Below are 15,455 nucleotides of genomic sequence, written 5' to 3'. Positions count from 1 at the left end.
CTGGGAAAAACCCTCTATAACTTTTCTTACCAAAGATTCAAGGTCAGTTGAATTAGAAAAAAGAACAGCTAAAGGAATATCTCTCCTAACAAAATATGTCATCATATCTGTATTCTTGTCTCTAAATTGGAGAGACATGGATTTGATGGATGGACCACTTGGTGAATGAGGAACTGGCACTCAAAGAGTTGCAGTCAACAGCTCAGTGTCCAAATGGAGAGCAGTGACGAGTGGCGTTCCCCAGGGGTTGGTATTGGGACCAGTGCTGTTCACCGTCTTTGTAGCCGACATGGACAGTGGGATTGAGCGCACCCTCAGCAAATTTGCTGATGACATCAAGCTGTGTGGTGCAATCGACACGCTGGAGGGAAGGGATGCCACCCAGAGGGACCTGGACAGCCTTGAGAGGTGGGCCCGTGTGAACCTCATGAAGTTCAACAAGACCAAGTGCAAGGTCCTGCACGTGGGTCGGGGCAATCCCAAGCACAAATACAGGCTGGGCGACGAGTGGGTTGAGAGCAGCCCTGAGGAGAAGGACTTCAGGGTATTAGTGGATGAAAAAACAAGTATGACCCAGCAATGTGCGCTTGCAGCCCAGAAAGCCGATTGCATTCTGGGCTGCATCACAAGAAGCGTGACCAGCAGGTCGAGGGAGGTGATTCTGCCACTCTACTCCACTCTGGTGAGACCCCACCTGCAGTACTGCCTTCAGCTCTGGGGACCCCAGCGTAAGAAAGACATATGCCTGCTTGAGCAGGTCTGGAGGAGGGCCACCAAGAAGATCAGGGGGCTGGAGCACCTCTCCTGTGAGGACAGGCTGAGAGAGTTGGGGTTGTTCAGCCTGGAGAAGAGAAGGCTGCGGGGAGACCTTACAGCAGCCTGCCAGTACCTAAAGGAGGCCTACAGGAAAGATGAGAGGGACTCTATCAGGGAGTATAGTGATAGGACAAGGGGTAATGATTTTAAACTGAAAGAGGGTAGATTTAGATTAGATAGAAGAAGAAATTCTTTAGTGTGAGGGTGGTGAGACAGTGGAAGAGGTTGCCCAGAGAAGTTGTGGCTGCCCCATCCCTGGCAGTGTTCAAGGCCAGGCTGGATGGGGCTTTGAGCAACCTGGTCTAGTGGAAGGTGTCCCTGCCCATGGCAGGGGGTGGAATGAGATGATCTTTATGGTCCCTTCCAACCCAAACCATTCTATGATTCTATGATTCTTGAGAGAAAGAGAAATAGGACTTTGCTTCAGTTTGTTTCTGATATGAGAAGTACTAGGGTATTTTTTTAACTTAGTGCGATCTAATTTTTACAAAAGAAGTCGCAGTGGTCTATCTGAGAATTTGTTCTCTTCTTCCAATCAAAATACTGATGGCATATACTATACTTCAGTGTTCATAGGTATATTCATGTAAGTGTATCTTACAATCACGAGATATGCAAGGGCTTTCAAAACCCTTCAGAAGATCCACTTCCATTGATGTGCTTGCAGAAAATTAATTATTGTTTATATAATCTCACTAAATAGCAGTTGTCTGGGATGAGATGAAAGAACCCAGCATTTATTTATAAAGGGAATTCAATATAGGTATGTACATATGTATATATGTATTATATGTATACATGTATTATATGTACACTGAAAAAAGATAGTCAAGTATGTCTGATTCTTTGTTTTTCTCTGTTGTATGGCCTAATATTACCTAACACAGTGGAGCCTTGTTCCTTGCTGATCTTAATCAATCTATAGATCTTATACAAAGCGTGTAGGTCTGATTCATAACAAATGTGTAGAATCCATCTACCTCATATATGTAGGGAGCCCAAACTCATGATGAAGGGTGTGGAATTGCCCTCCATAGGAACAGTTAATATGATGCACTGATCTTCAGCATTAGCCATATGGCATCCCTGCAGATTGCTCACATCACGTAAGATCATACATGGAGATATCATCGACAACATGGTTCACATTGCTTACACATGAATGATTTTACTTATTAAAGATACTGCCTGCTGATCTGGTTTTGGACATAATTTAGTTAGTAGCTGTTCTCACAGGGTTCTTGTGCAGGATGATGCCAAATGAGAGTTAACATTTTTTCCTGTTGGGATGACTGGATTCTCAAGGACAGAACTCTGGAGTGGATCCAAGGATCTGTCTGACTCATCACTGACAAGCTGGAGTTCCTAAGGTTCACTATGAACTAAGCAAAACCCCAGCTTGTCCCTATAGACAACTGGAATAGAGAGGAACCATGCTGTCATAACTGATGAAAGCTTTCTCTCTTTTAGCTGCTCCAGGCAAATTGATCTTGACTGTAACGATAAGGCAAAGCTAACCGATATTAGTCAGGAACATATTGCTCTCTGAATATAGCCACAATATTATACAGTATACCCAGCCAGTGTACTTCGAGATGAGTAGTCCACAAAGAATGATGAAACCAAGCTGGTTAGATAAAGGTCAAATGCAAAGTGACCTCATATGTGACAGATTCTTTTAATAAAGCATGACTAATTTATTGCTTATTCCTTTGTGTGACATCATCAAGAAGTCAAAGTGTTTCTCCTTTATGTTTTTGCATATTACCTGATTTTTTAATAACATTTAAACTGATATAACTATTAACTCTATCAGAATAAAATGACATAGCTTCAAGTGATTCCAGCTTCAAGGAAATGGAGTTCTAGTTCAGTTAAACTAGTTCATGTGACTTTTGTTCAGGTTTAGTTTATTTAGTTTTTACCACACGAAGTACTTAACTGGAGAGACTGAGTGCTTGTCAACATGTTTTTCTAGGTAGATTATTTCCCAAACTGAATGTATCTAAATTTGCATATACTTACACATGCGCAGACTGTCAAATCTGCAGACTCCTGTAACATACCTCCCAGTGGCCTAAATCTGTCAGACAAGACCACTTATTTCTCTAGTATTTTTAATATAGATGTTCAAAGTTGGCTAAAAAACCAAAATACTTTTTGTGGCTTCTGCAGAAGTCTACAAAACTTTTGGTCTGCAAAATTTAACCTTCACCCTGCTCTTATGTGGCAGCCAGCTCCTTGCATTGTCTCGACCTGAAAGACATGCAGACACACAATTGGGTCCTGGATTACTTCGCTTACTTGCTGACTAGTCCAGCTTATCTTCAGTAGCAATCACACACTGTCTCGCACACCTGCACTCTACAGTTGCAGGCTCCATGGACACACGGGCCCTCTGACCCATGGTCCCACTCCAGTTTCTGGTATCCAGACCCTCATTTGCTCCAGTTTTTGGCAACACAGACACATGGGCTCACTAGCCTGTCATCTGACCTAGTTGCTGGCTGTTGGACCCTCATATACATACATGCACACAGAATAGAGTCCCTCACCCAGGAAAATAAAAATGGAATTTAATAAGATTGTGTGAAGGACATGGCACATGTAAATTTACTTTCCTTGAAGTATTGAAAGTGTATCTCAAATTCAGCGAAGTAGTGCAAATAATAGGTAAAACCATACATGCAAAAGACATAAATCCTTTTAACAGGATAATATATCTTACGTAACACTGTATTCCGTCAAAGAGGAATCCGTAGAAATAAAAAAGATACCATATTTACTAAAATGAAACACTTCTATATTTGATGAGTAACATTATTAATTTTCATAGGTTAAAGCAACGTTGTTGTAAATTGTATGATTTATTTGTACATCAAATAGAGAATGGGAGCTATTTTGCTGCTGTTTGCTATAAGTAACATTATTATTTTGTGTCTGAATAACTGATGATACATCTTATTGTGTAAAAGTTTGCATTTTCAAAAATGCTCTGTAAAATTGTCCATACATTTTGTATAAGCTCAGTTTACATGACTGAAAATGTGTATGAATATAGGCAGAGCACTAATGAATATAGGAGCCTGGCTATGTGCTCTAATAACTTTAGGCAATGTGGTTTTTTGTCAGACTAACAACAATAGACAGAAATTTTGGAAGATTTTGGCTCAGAACAACACAAATTCCTGTAATACATATTTATTCTACGGAACAATAAGGAAACTAGATTTATATGAGCTGGTTGGTGTTTGCCACCAACATCAATGAAAACAGGATAAAGCTTAGGATTGCCCACTATTAAATAATGACGTGGCAAGATGAGATTCACTACTTCTGTAGTCCTGAAGAGCCAGGGGGTCTCTAGGAAGAGCTCCCAAAAATATTGAAGACCTGAGAAAGAAGGTGGGGAGAGGAGGGGGTGACTGAGGACTAGGCATATACTAAGCCTGTCTCAGCCCCCAACAGAGTTTTGACCCTCAAATATGCAGGCATGACCACCATGCTGCATCCATCTCTGCTGGAAGAACTGATTCCATCCAGACAGTGTGACCCTCTTCCTTGCCACTTCATTTCAGAGAAGAAATAAATTCCAAAGAGAGTTACCAGTCAATTATCAGATAAGGTTTAAGTGAAACCAATGAGCAGATCGACACTGATGTCATCAGGCAGATTTTATGGCTTTTAACGACTCTTATCATTGTTTTGCTAAAATATTTTCCTTTCACCTCAGGAAAACTACCATATAAAGACATAAATATTAGTGCATGGATAATTAAATAATAATGAAATAATATAATGAAAGTATATGTACAGAGGGGAAATACGATGGAAACAGATGTAAAGTTGTGATGGAAATTCTGTGCATGTATGCATGGTTCTTGTCCTGTTGATAGGGAGTGTGCCTGTGTGATGAAGATTAACTGAATTAACTTCTGATTTCCTTGCTTTTTTGTTCATATGTGTGTAACAGCCACTTCACAATTATTTTTTTCCGTATAGAGAAAAGCATAGCAAAATAACAAATCAATCAACTAGCCATCTTTTTCTTTAGTCTGTCATTTTCATATCACTTTTGAAAAGCTGCTCTTTATATGTAATTATCTTCAGCTCATAAAAAAGAAAAAAAGTTAATTTTCTTACCAAGTAAAGAGTATTTCCCATTAATATTTGACATCAGTTCAAAAGGTCAATATTCTTTGTCCACAGTGAAAGCAAACTGTAATAAGGTCTTTCTGCTTTTGGCAATCAGTTTCTTTGTGCCTCACTTTGGCAAGTTATAATGGAAGAAACTAGTTGATGATCATGTTTTAATTCAGGATGTTAATTCATCATTGACTAAAAACTGCTTTTTTGCACAAAAAGTATGTTCACTTACTTTCTTAAAATTCATTAAGTCATAGAAAGGTTTTCCTAATGTACTGATGTACATAGGAAAAAAAAAATCCTAACTTACTAATGCATGTAAAATTAAGAAGCTTGATTATTGACTGCATCAAAAAATTAGGAGAAACATTTTTGAGAAAATTCAATATTAACAGTAATCTAAAGAGCTGCTAATCTTCTGTCAACAAATATCCTTTTCTGGAGGTTGAGTGGTAATTTGTTTTGTTCCAGGTTCTCAGTGTTGCTTTCACAGTAACTGTTGAAGTGTTTTAATACACAGATAAATCAGTATGATAATTCCTCATATATTGTATATGTTTGTGATGCCAAAGAAAGGCTCTTAGGCTTTTTCTCTTTCTCCACCCCACTTTTCTTTGAAGTCAGATGCTTTTTACGGTGCTAATACACCACTAGACTTTTGCCTTGCTCTATTGTGATTACAACAGAAAAGCTTTAGGTGAACTATTCACCACAGCTGGGAGTTTTAGGGTGTAAGAATTTCTATTCACAGACTGCCCAATTTGAATTCGATTGTCAGTTATTAAAGCATAAATATCCAGTGTATATAGTGAACCTGCAGTTCATTTTGTAGGAAATAGTGTTGCAATACTGTAGCAATGCAAGACCTCCTAGGAGGGGATTTCTGCACTGGCCTGAGGGAAAAGAGATGCCTGCAGCCGAGCCCTGCTCGTGTCTGCTGTGTTCTTTCGTTTGCTAACCAAGTTCTGATTTTGAGCGTGTCTTTCTGTACCGTTTGGGAGCTGACAGCGATTAGTCTGTGCATCCTGTCTCATCTCTCTGAGTCAGCAGGATTTACTCACGCTCCTTTGTCCTTTGTTTCCCAATGTGAGTGTCCTGAGGAGCTTCACATAGATGCATTTATACGCTCATTAATAAAGTTTCAGTTTGTAGAAAAAAAAAAATCAGTGTAGTTTCAGTTGAAAAATATTTCACAAGACCAGAGTCAGGAAGTACAACAATGCATTAAAGAGTGCCTAGATTAAAGGAGAAAATTAGGGGAGAAAAGAACTAGGTTTTGGTTGGGTTTCTGTGATGATTTTTCTTTATTTAATTTTTTTAAAGGCCTAATGCATCATGAATAATAGATGAGCTCATGGATCCCTTGCTTTTTGAAAAAACAACCAACAGGCAAATCCTAACAACTGTAAACCGAAGCAAGCAAGCTAGCAAAACCAAGTAAATTAATATTCCGGTCACTTATGTGTTTAGTTTAATATTTAAAATACGACTTTCTATACCACTTTTCTTTTTTCTGCTTCATTCTCCTATAAGCTGGTGCAAATCAAAGGAAGAAAGTAGAATCCAATAAATAAGAAAATAACTAACAAATTATTGTGAAAAAGTATAAAAGAGATTATAGAATGTCAATAGGCAAGGACTTCTTTCCTTCCAATAGATAAAGACATCCTGTCTGCCATGTAAATAACATCTGACAATTATGGAGGAGCTATCGTTTCAAGGACTCAATTTTTACTACTTCATGAAGTTAAAATAATTTCTTTTAATTGGAAAGATTAGAGTGCTTTTCCTAGCTGGAAGTTGCCTTCTGTGGAAAAGAACATCTGTAGACTTCTGAGCAGATTAAAAAAAAAAAACTTCATTTTTTGCCTCTTTGCACCCAAGAAAATATTTCAGTCCTGTTCTTCCAAGAAATTAAATTGCAGGGAGAGGTGAGGAACCCAGCACTATGTAGAATTATGCTCGCTGCAGAACACAATGTATCAGAGAAATAATTCTGTATGCATGCAGTATTACTTATGGGAAAACTACTGCTTAAATTTATGAGCTAATTAATCATTCAAACACACACAATGAAAAAGACACCAGACTACAATGTCAGTATTCCATAGGTAATAAAATACAGATTCAGTAGTAAAGAATTCTTAAAAAGCATATGTTAAGCATGATATGTCATTTTATTGATGTAGATTATGAAAAATGTGAGTATGAAAAATTCTTTTTACCTATTAGCTTCAGATTATTTTCTTTAAACTGCAGCACTTGATTCCAAGGTATGAAGTGAAGGAAAATATGGCTTGCCAATGACTGTTTAACACTCTATTAGAAGCCAAAGAAAACAGACGGTAATTCAGGACTCGTAATCTTGTTGTAATACTAATGGTTGAAAACTGTGTTACTGAATAAAAAAATTGTTTCCACAAATGATACAGTCAGCTTCAAATATAGTCAGTTAGAATAAAAACCTGCTGGTACTCAATATGCCTCTGGTATCCCATTTCCAGGGTTTGAGTTTGTTGTTGGAGGGTTTTTTTTTTTTTGGGGGGGGGGGAGGAGTGAGGAGTGGTAGATTAGCAGTCTCATTTTTCTACTTTGAAACAAAAAATCTACTGTTTTGTGAAGAGCCCATAATAGATCGTGAAACTGGTTACACAGGACGTATAATGAAGCTGACTGTAAAATAAGTGCTGTAAAACACAGAAAGATAACAAAAAAAAACCCCAAACACTGTTTATTAAACTTTTTTTTTATATATAAGTAATTTATTTTAAAACATAGTTGGTTAAAATGGGAGCTAAAATATCAGGCCAAGTAAAAAGAATAGATTTATTGTCCCTTTAAAGGATATGATTGGTTCTCACTAATCTTACGTTTGTATGAATCTAGACTAACTGACCTAAACTCAATGAATATATATACCTGTGAAAAAAGTAGTGCAAAATCAGATTATATCTTCAGTGTAATTACCAGAGTAATACTGGGAGAATAGATCTAATTGAAATGACAGAATAGTTATTAGTCTTTGAGACTGCCCTACATAAAGTTCATGACTGCTATGAAGATGAATGTGTAAAATTATTTTTATAAATAAATTATATTGATATCAACATGACATTTGCTATTTTAAGTTCTTTTCAGGATAAATTGTCTCTTAAGGTTTAATCATACATGTTGCAGAGATCTTCAGATTATTTATACATCAGATTTCTGACATTGCTGTACTTGCCAAGCCAAAAAATTAACTTAACTATTGTGCTTTATTTGCAGCATCTGGCGAGGACCAAATATAAACTGCACAGACAGTTCAGGTTACACTGCTTTACATCATGCAGCTTTAAATGGACACAAGTAAGTGCCTCACATTTAGTTTTTATGTGGAATGGTATTTAACTGTGTGACTTAAAAATATGTAGCATAGCACTGAGATTTTCACAGAAAATTGACAAACCCTGACTTACTAAAATAATCTTATTTCCCATGGGATATATTAATATAAGAATTTTTGATACTGTCTTTGATATCAGCATGTAGTAAAGACAAATGGGAAATGCAGTTTAGAAGCTATTGATTCTATACTGGTTCTTCTAAATTCTTCCTCAATTTTGAGTAATTTTATGGTTGTTACTGCTAATGGTGTCTCTAGTGCTTTTTAGCTGGTGGGAAATTGCAACAGAAAATTTTGTAGTATACTTGTGTGTGTACGTACACACGTATAGTGCATTGAATGTTTAAGGAAGCAATACTGTGAAACAAAAGAACAGTATAGATTAATCATTATCAAAGTAAAAGTAGCACAATAAGAATATTTAGTAGTTATACATTTGAAAGCGGAAAAAAATGGCTATTACCTTGTATGTGACCTTGTAGCTTTTCCCTCCCTGCCATCCATCCAAGTTACCACATGCATGTCTCACCAAGCTTGGGGAAAGCCTGCAAAATCCCCACTGAGGGGTACTGACTGCCCAGGCATACCAGTGCGGGCGAACGCTTTAAGGCATTGACCTGTCAGTGAAAAAATGTGGAAACTTGCTACATATTTTGTAATTACACCTGGTAATTTGTTCTGCGTTACCTCTGTTATCACATGTTGTCCCTTGTTACATGTTACCTCCATTGTATTATGCTGCCAACTGCATGGTGTTATTAAGGCAGAACAAGAAAGAAAGATTTTAATGAGGTCTATAAAGTTCTAGTGGGATGGACCCCACTGTAACCGAGGTAAGAGCTGCCCCACTTCATGCAGTCCAGCTATCCTGTTCATAAAATGACCACGTTAACACTAACTGGATTTTCACTAAAGAAAACATTGACGTAAGGCTTTGGGTTATTCTGCTGTGGGAGATAAGGAACTGACTTAAACCCAACTGAATTTAAGAGTGATTTGCACTGACTTTAATATGATTTTTGGACTGTCCATAAGATAACATATGAATCCATAATAATTATATGTTTTGTTTACTCATTTCACAATTTCTGCATTCATTCTTGGAAAAATTAAAACTTCAGGATGTATCTTTGATTGTATTCTAGACCTGCATATTTTCTTTAGACAAGATTAATCCCTTGGTGAATATAGGATATTCCATTTCTGAATAAATAAATGAAGTTAATATACTGTTAAACTAGATATTGTGCATTTTCCAAAATTTCAGTTCTGTAGCAAGATTCAGAATCATCCATTAATGTATTTTACCTCCATGGAATTAGGTCTAAGTCCTTAATATGGTCTATTAAACTCAGCCTTTTTTAAAAAGGGAGAAAATCACATTTCTCTTGTTTGTAGTTTATGGATTGTTTCCTTTGCCATTGCACATTTTTGATTGACAAAAGCCTAAGCCTTAGCTTGCAAAGATTGCTGGTTTTAAATACATGAAAACTGGTTTTATTATGTTTAATACTGACTATAAACCAATAGTTACCCAGCAAAGTAAAAATGTTGCTGTATCAACACTGAATCTATCAGAGATGTCAAGTGAATCCTAGCAATATAAACTATAAAATCCCAAAACATACAAAAGCCAGAGAGTGTTTTCAGACACAGTGTTGGCCAAACTTCTGCTGAAGCCAGAGAGAACTTCAAGATGTGGACTTAGGTACAGCAGCCATATAACTGCAGCTTTTGAAAAGGTTGTAGTGGCCACTGGCTGCTATGACCCCTTACCCTCACACAGCAGGGTAAGTAGCAGTTACTGACATCACATTTATAGCTTGTTATATTAAAGTAAACTGAAATACATCATGAGGTATTTCATGATAAATCATGATGGTTCAGGACCTGCTATCCAAGCCATCATACTGATCCTGCTACAATGGTAGCACTGTCAGGAAAGGAATTGGACAGGCACTTGGTGTTTGTAATTTCATTAGTCACCACAAATAATAAATAAATACCTTTACACTCTGTTTCAGATTTAAAACTTGATATTCAAAATCAATGTTTTTTGATGCAGGAGCCTTCCCACTGAGGAGAAGTTCTTGCCCTTTGAAAATTTTGGGGGGGTTAATTTTTCACACTTTACATTAGGATGAACTTGAGAGATTTCAAAGGTTTTCAGGAAAAGTGAGAACATAAGACTTAATGACCCAACCAATAAGTTGTGGCTGGGATACTTGTTGGACACCGGTGTTCAAGTCTCTGCTTGATCATTGTATGTATGTATGTGATGAATTCCCTTCTCCTTGGTTATTTTGGGATAGTTCTCTTTACTTTTGAAACTATTCTGCTTTATATAAGTAATTAAATTATATCTGGGGCAGGCACTTGAATCTCATTCTCCCTAAGTAATTTTACTTAGCCCGGTAATGTTACTGGGCTAAGGACTCTCAGTCTTCTCCTCTCCGAAATTTATTTCTACAAAATGAAACAGTTCTGACAGCACACTAAAAAAGGCTCACCCTAGAGAAGTGAGATGGGTCAGGGCATTCTTGAAGGATGAAGGAGACCTAGGTTCTATTTTGTAGCTTGAATCTTGCAACAGATTCTTCCCAATAGTTGCTGTATATCATTATCTATAGATTTCAGTTGTGGAGGGGTTTTTGCTGGTTTTCTCCCACTTAGTTCTATTTCTGTTTCCTTTGATTTGTGTCCCTTTCAAACTACTCCGTATCTCTAGCCTTCATTAGACCATCTACTGCAAGACCAACTATTAATTACATGAGAAGTCTCTCAAACCTTATCTGTACTAAGAAGTTTCTCTCGGATGTCACTTTTCTGGAACTTTCTGTGTAGCAAAAGTCTTCCTGTAGTGGAGCTGCTCTTTCTTGGTTGTTTTCATGTTATTTGACCTTGGCAGGAGTAAGCAAAGCCCAGCTTAAAGTCTCCCTCAAAGCTTAGATGTGGTGACTCTGGTATCTCTATGATTTCTTTTGAAGACAACTTGGAGTTTCTTTTGACCTGGATGTATTCACTCTTATTTGCCACGTTTTTCTCTCAATAGGCAACTAAATAAGGTTCCATCAAGGTTGGGAGAAGAATTGCCTCGGGATTTACCTTCTGTCTTAATTTGTAGTCAAGGGCTTCATTTTTAGTCATAACGTAAGCTGCATTCAACTCCCTCTCCCCACCCCCCCCCGCCAAGTTTTTGAGCCAAATCAGTAAGAGCCAGTGTTTCCATATTCAGCAAAAATGTGTGTAGAACTGCCCACACTGGATCATAGATACTATTAACTTAATAACTAATGAGGCCTGACTGTGTCAAACTATGAGATTACGAATGGAGAGATAAGGCAGAATTTATTTACTTTCTGACATACTTGATAACATGATCATACCATACAGCTGATTTTTGCATTTAACTTTTGAAGTTAAGTACAGGAGACTGCTTAAAAATCAGGGATGCAATATACCAGCTTATACTAATCTTTCATTTAATGTATGATAAGCCACACTGAAAATACTGAAAGGAATATAATAAGAATTAAAATAATAAAAGTCACTTTTTTCCTCACTGCTCTCAGGCAGCTGGATGTGGGAAATGAAAAGAGAAGCAGTTATTCCATAGAAGATAGTATGTATCTAACTAGATCATGATTAAATTGGTTCCTCCATCTTTGAGGTAATGCCTTAAACAAGAAGAAAAACTGTGACTTAAACCTTACTGCAGGAACCATGTCCATAAAGCTACCCTCTTGTCTTCCTGCCTCCAGAACCCAGCAATGATGGGGACAGGAGTACTTCTCTGCCTTTAGTGCCTGGAAGGTTTGTCTTGAGGGACATGCACATGGCCTGGACTGGCAAATTCTAAAAATGATTCCGTGGCCAGGTGATCTGTTGCAAGAAACAGATTCAGAGAACTGATGATAATATTGTTGATGGGTATTCATAAGAAGTAAGAACCATTACAATTGATAACATTTTGGCTATGTTTTACTATCTGTTTTATTCTTAGAAATGATTGGTCTTCATTTTTGTAGCTGTTTGACTTGAAATACAGGGTTTTTTCTGTTATTCAGGGTAAAAAAATTGGTAAAATGTATGTTCATGAAACACTTAATAAAATAAGCTTCCTGTCAATTTTTAGATCTACTTCCTGTTTTCCAGGGATATAGTTCTCAAATTACTTCAGTATGAAGCATCAACTAATGTGGCAGATAATAAAGGTTATTTTCCTATTCACTTGGCTGCTTGGAGAGGAGATGTAGACATTGTGAAGATTCTCATCCATCATGGGCCATCACACTCCAGAGTGAATGAACAGGTGAAGTGATAAAAAAATATTTGTATACATCATCAGAAAAGAGCAGCACATATTCTTTAGGTCTGGCAAATTTATAGCCAAGTTAAAAAAAAATAATCTATTTTCCATTGTTTCAGTAACTTCTTCTCCAAGACTGATAAAATCTTCCAATATAAGCATACCAGATATCTTTCTTCTGGATGGGCACTGACCTAAAGGATATTAGATTTAAAAAGTATGAAAAAACCTTCTGCTTATTTCTGGAAAATCATATGAAGACATACTCTAACTATGCATCTTATATATATTGATGTAAATTTGCATAAACTGTCTTTTTTACTTTATTAGATATTAAATTCCTGAAAAACTTTGAGATAAAATTAATATTCTTGGTATATTTTGAGTGTATTGTAAATGAACTGATATGCAGAGATAAATGACAAACCAGATGGACTGCATGTATGCATGTGCAGCAGAGAGGACATGTAAATACTAGGGAAGATTATGAGAGTAAGGGCATGATAAGTATGTTGCATTCTGTTTTCAAACATATGGCACACCTTCTGTTTTCATTCTGTATATTCTTATATATGGTCGATTCGTAGGGTTAGTATTTAGAATCAGAAAGAAGGCGATTAAAATCTGACACCATCTCTAGTCAGCTGAACTGCTTGAGGACTGGAAGTAGGCTGTGAAATATGAGTAGTAACCATAAGCTGTTGAATTTGCCAGGGTAATCAGGAAGTTATTGGAATGTAAAGGTGGGACTTAGCTCCAGATTCAAACCTAAATTTTAGTGTCTACATTGCCTGTATATGCACCGTTTTATTCCACAGAGGTCTAGTCAGTGTAATCACAGGAGCCAACCAGGTTATTCAGAATTCATTTGCCAACCCAGAAATCCAGTACGTTCTAAGGCCCCACAGTAACTGAGACATCTGCATGGCCCTGAAGGTATGACAGGGGATGCTTAGAATTTCTGTGTCCTTGTGGAGTGGGTGAGGGACTCCAGGTAGGATACCCTACAGCATCGCAATGGCAAAGCACGGTCTAACAAATAGATTGCACTCTCAGTGTCTATGTTAGTGTGGCCAGAAGGCAAACTGTGAGAAAATAAGAAATGTTAGACCTAAATTGCAAACACTTAATCAGTGTGAGATGCCATTGCTTGAGTAATCTGTTTGATATTTAAAGTTATACACTTAGCCATTGGAATCCATAAAATAACTATGATATGAATATCAAGTATTAGTGCAGGGAATATAGGAAAATAAAGTAATAAAATACTCCCATGTGACAGTCTTCTGGGAAATCCTATAATACTCTTGACTAATCCAAGAAAAAACCACAAAACCCCAAATTAGTCATTCTGTGGTTTGAGTTGCAGATAAGGAGTTTCTTCGCGTTTCTCATTCTCATCAGCCTGTTGCATGTGGGAAGAAACCAGTTGAAATGTGGGATTACCTTTTGTCAAGGGGAAGGGGTTTTTTCATTTTTATTTCTGCTACAAAATAAAAAATCAACTTTCTGATTGCATGTTATCCATTTGCTTGAAGAGATTCCTTATACTCACTGACAGACAACTGGAAGCTATGCAGGAACTTCAGAGAGGGTTAGTGAAAGATGTATTTCAGTAAGATCAGAAAGAGAAATGTAAATTCAAACCTACTTCTCTCCAATCCCACATATACATCCAAACTTCTAGAATATTCTGGAGCTTGATTAGGTGTGCTGTCCAGTCTCTCTGGTTTGATCACTGGAACAAGTGAGCAGGGATACATCTGTTTCTATACCCCACTGACTCAAAAAAAGGCCTTGTCATCAGATCTCCTGCTGTTTATGGATTTTGCCCAAAAACTTCATAATGGAAAATGTGTGAGCAGTCCTCACAAGAAATGTTGGACCTTAAGTCTCTTCAGGGAATCTGGGTCATATTAAACTTTGAAATTAAGGCGTGCACAGTCCTTCTGACCTTGTAAATCCCCTGGTGTTCCACTCTAGAAAATGGCCACCTTTAGTATGTGGACCGCTTTGCTGGCACCGACTTTCCCCTGCTACTTAGCACTCTACTCAGGAGAATATTATCCGTGTCATGCAATGAGGGAAATGCCATGTTGATATAAAGCCGTCTCCACCCACATATCCTCAAATAACACCAGAGTGGCATCCTCACCCTAATACCTTTTGTACATTCTTATGAGTCTGTAGGCTTCTGAGGCTTTTGCTTATTTGCTGAAAGGCTCTGGAGGGCAGGTGGCTCCTCAGAGCTCTCAGTTTCTCTCAGATCTGTGGAGCTGAAGCTTCAGCTTATAAGAAATCCTGGGCTATTTTTCTTCCTTGTTTTTTTCTTCTGGGAGTTGGGGAGAAGGATAGCCGTTTTTCACTTTTTCACCACAGCAAGTAATATACTCAAGTCAGACTTTTTTTCCTGGTTTTTTTTTTTTTTTTTTTTTTTGGTAAGGATCACATTAAGAATGTATGTGCTTTCAGTTTAAGAAAATAATTTTGCTCATTATTTAAAAATTGTTGCAACTAATTTTTCATATGTCTTTGCTTTTCATCTATTTTATTAAAATTCTATGTAAAAGAAATGCTTCTAAAAACTTAAGTGAAAATAATGAACACCACAACAAAGAAGTAACTGAGAAGCTCACGGTGCATAAATGTATATTACATGAATTAATGGATTTAATATGGTATACTGTAAATTAATTGAACTGCATTCTACACATTTAAAATGCAGTTAACTAACATCATAAGATCATATCCAGCCATATCCAGCATCTAAAGCTCTGAATGCCCCCTACTGTTCCTATT

At 37.2% G+C, this 15,455-nt stretch overlaps 1 protein-coding gene across 2 annotated transcripts in view; it reads left to right on the top strand.

Annotated features, from left to right (window-relative positions):
• ANKS1B (ankyrin repeat and sterile alpha motif domain containing 1B) overlaps nucleotides 1–15,455 on the top strand; it is a 427,589-nt gene that overhangs the window by 37,541 nt on the left and 374,593 nt on the right. For both annotated transcript variants that reach the window (XM_049792403.1, XM_049792402.1), the window contains exons 2-3: nucleotides 8,230–8,310; nucleotides 12,503–12,659. In XM_049792403.1, the coding sequence (XP_049648360.1) occupies nucleotides 8,230–8,310; nucleotides 12,503–12,659 (238 nt within the window). The remainder of the gene's footprint in view (nucleotides 1–8,229; nucleotides 8,311–12,502; nucleotides 12,660–15,455) is intronic.

This window comes from Accipiter gentilis, chromosome 34 (genome assembly GCF_929443795.1).
Source record: "Accipiter gentilis chromosome 34, bAccGen1.1, whole genome shotgun sequence".
Lineage (NCBI taxonomy): Eukaryota > Metazoa > Chordata > Aves > Accipitriformes > Accipitridae > Astur > Astur gentilis.
Note: the sequence above shows the minus strand (reverse complement) of the source record. Positions and strands in the feature narration are given on the sequence as shown.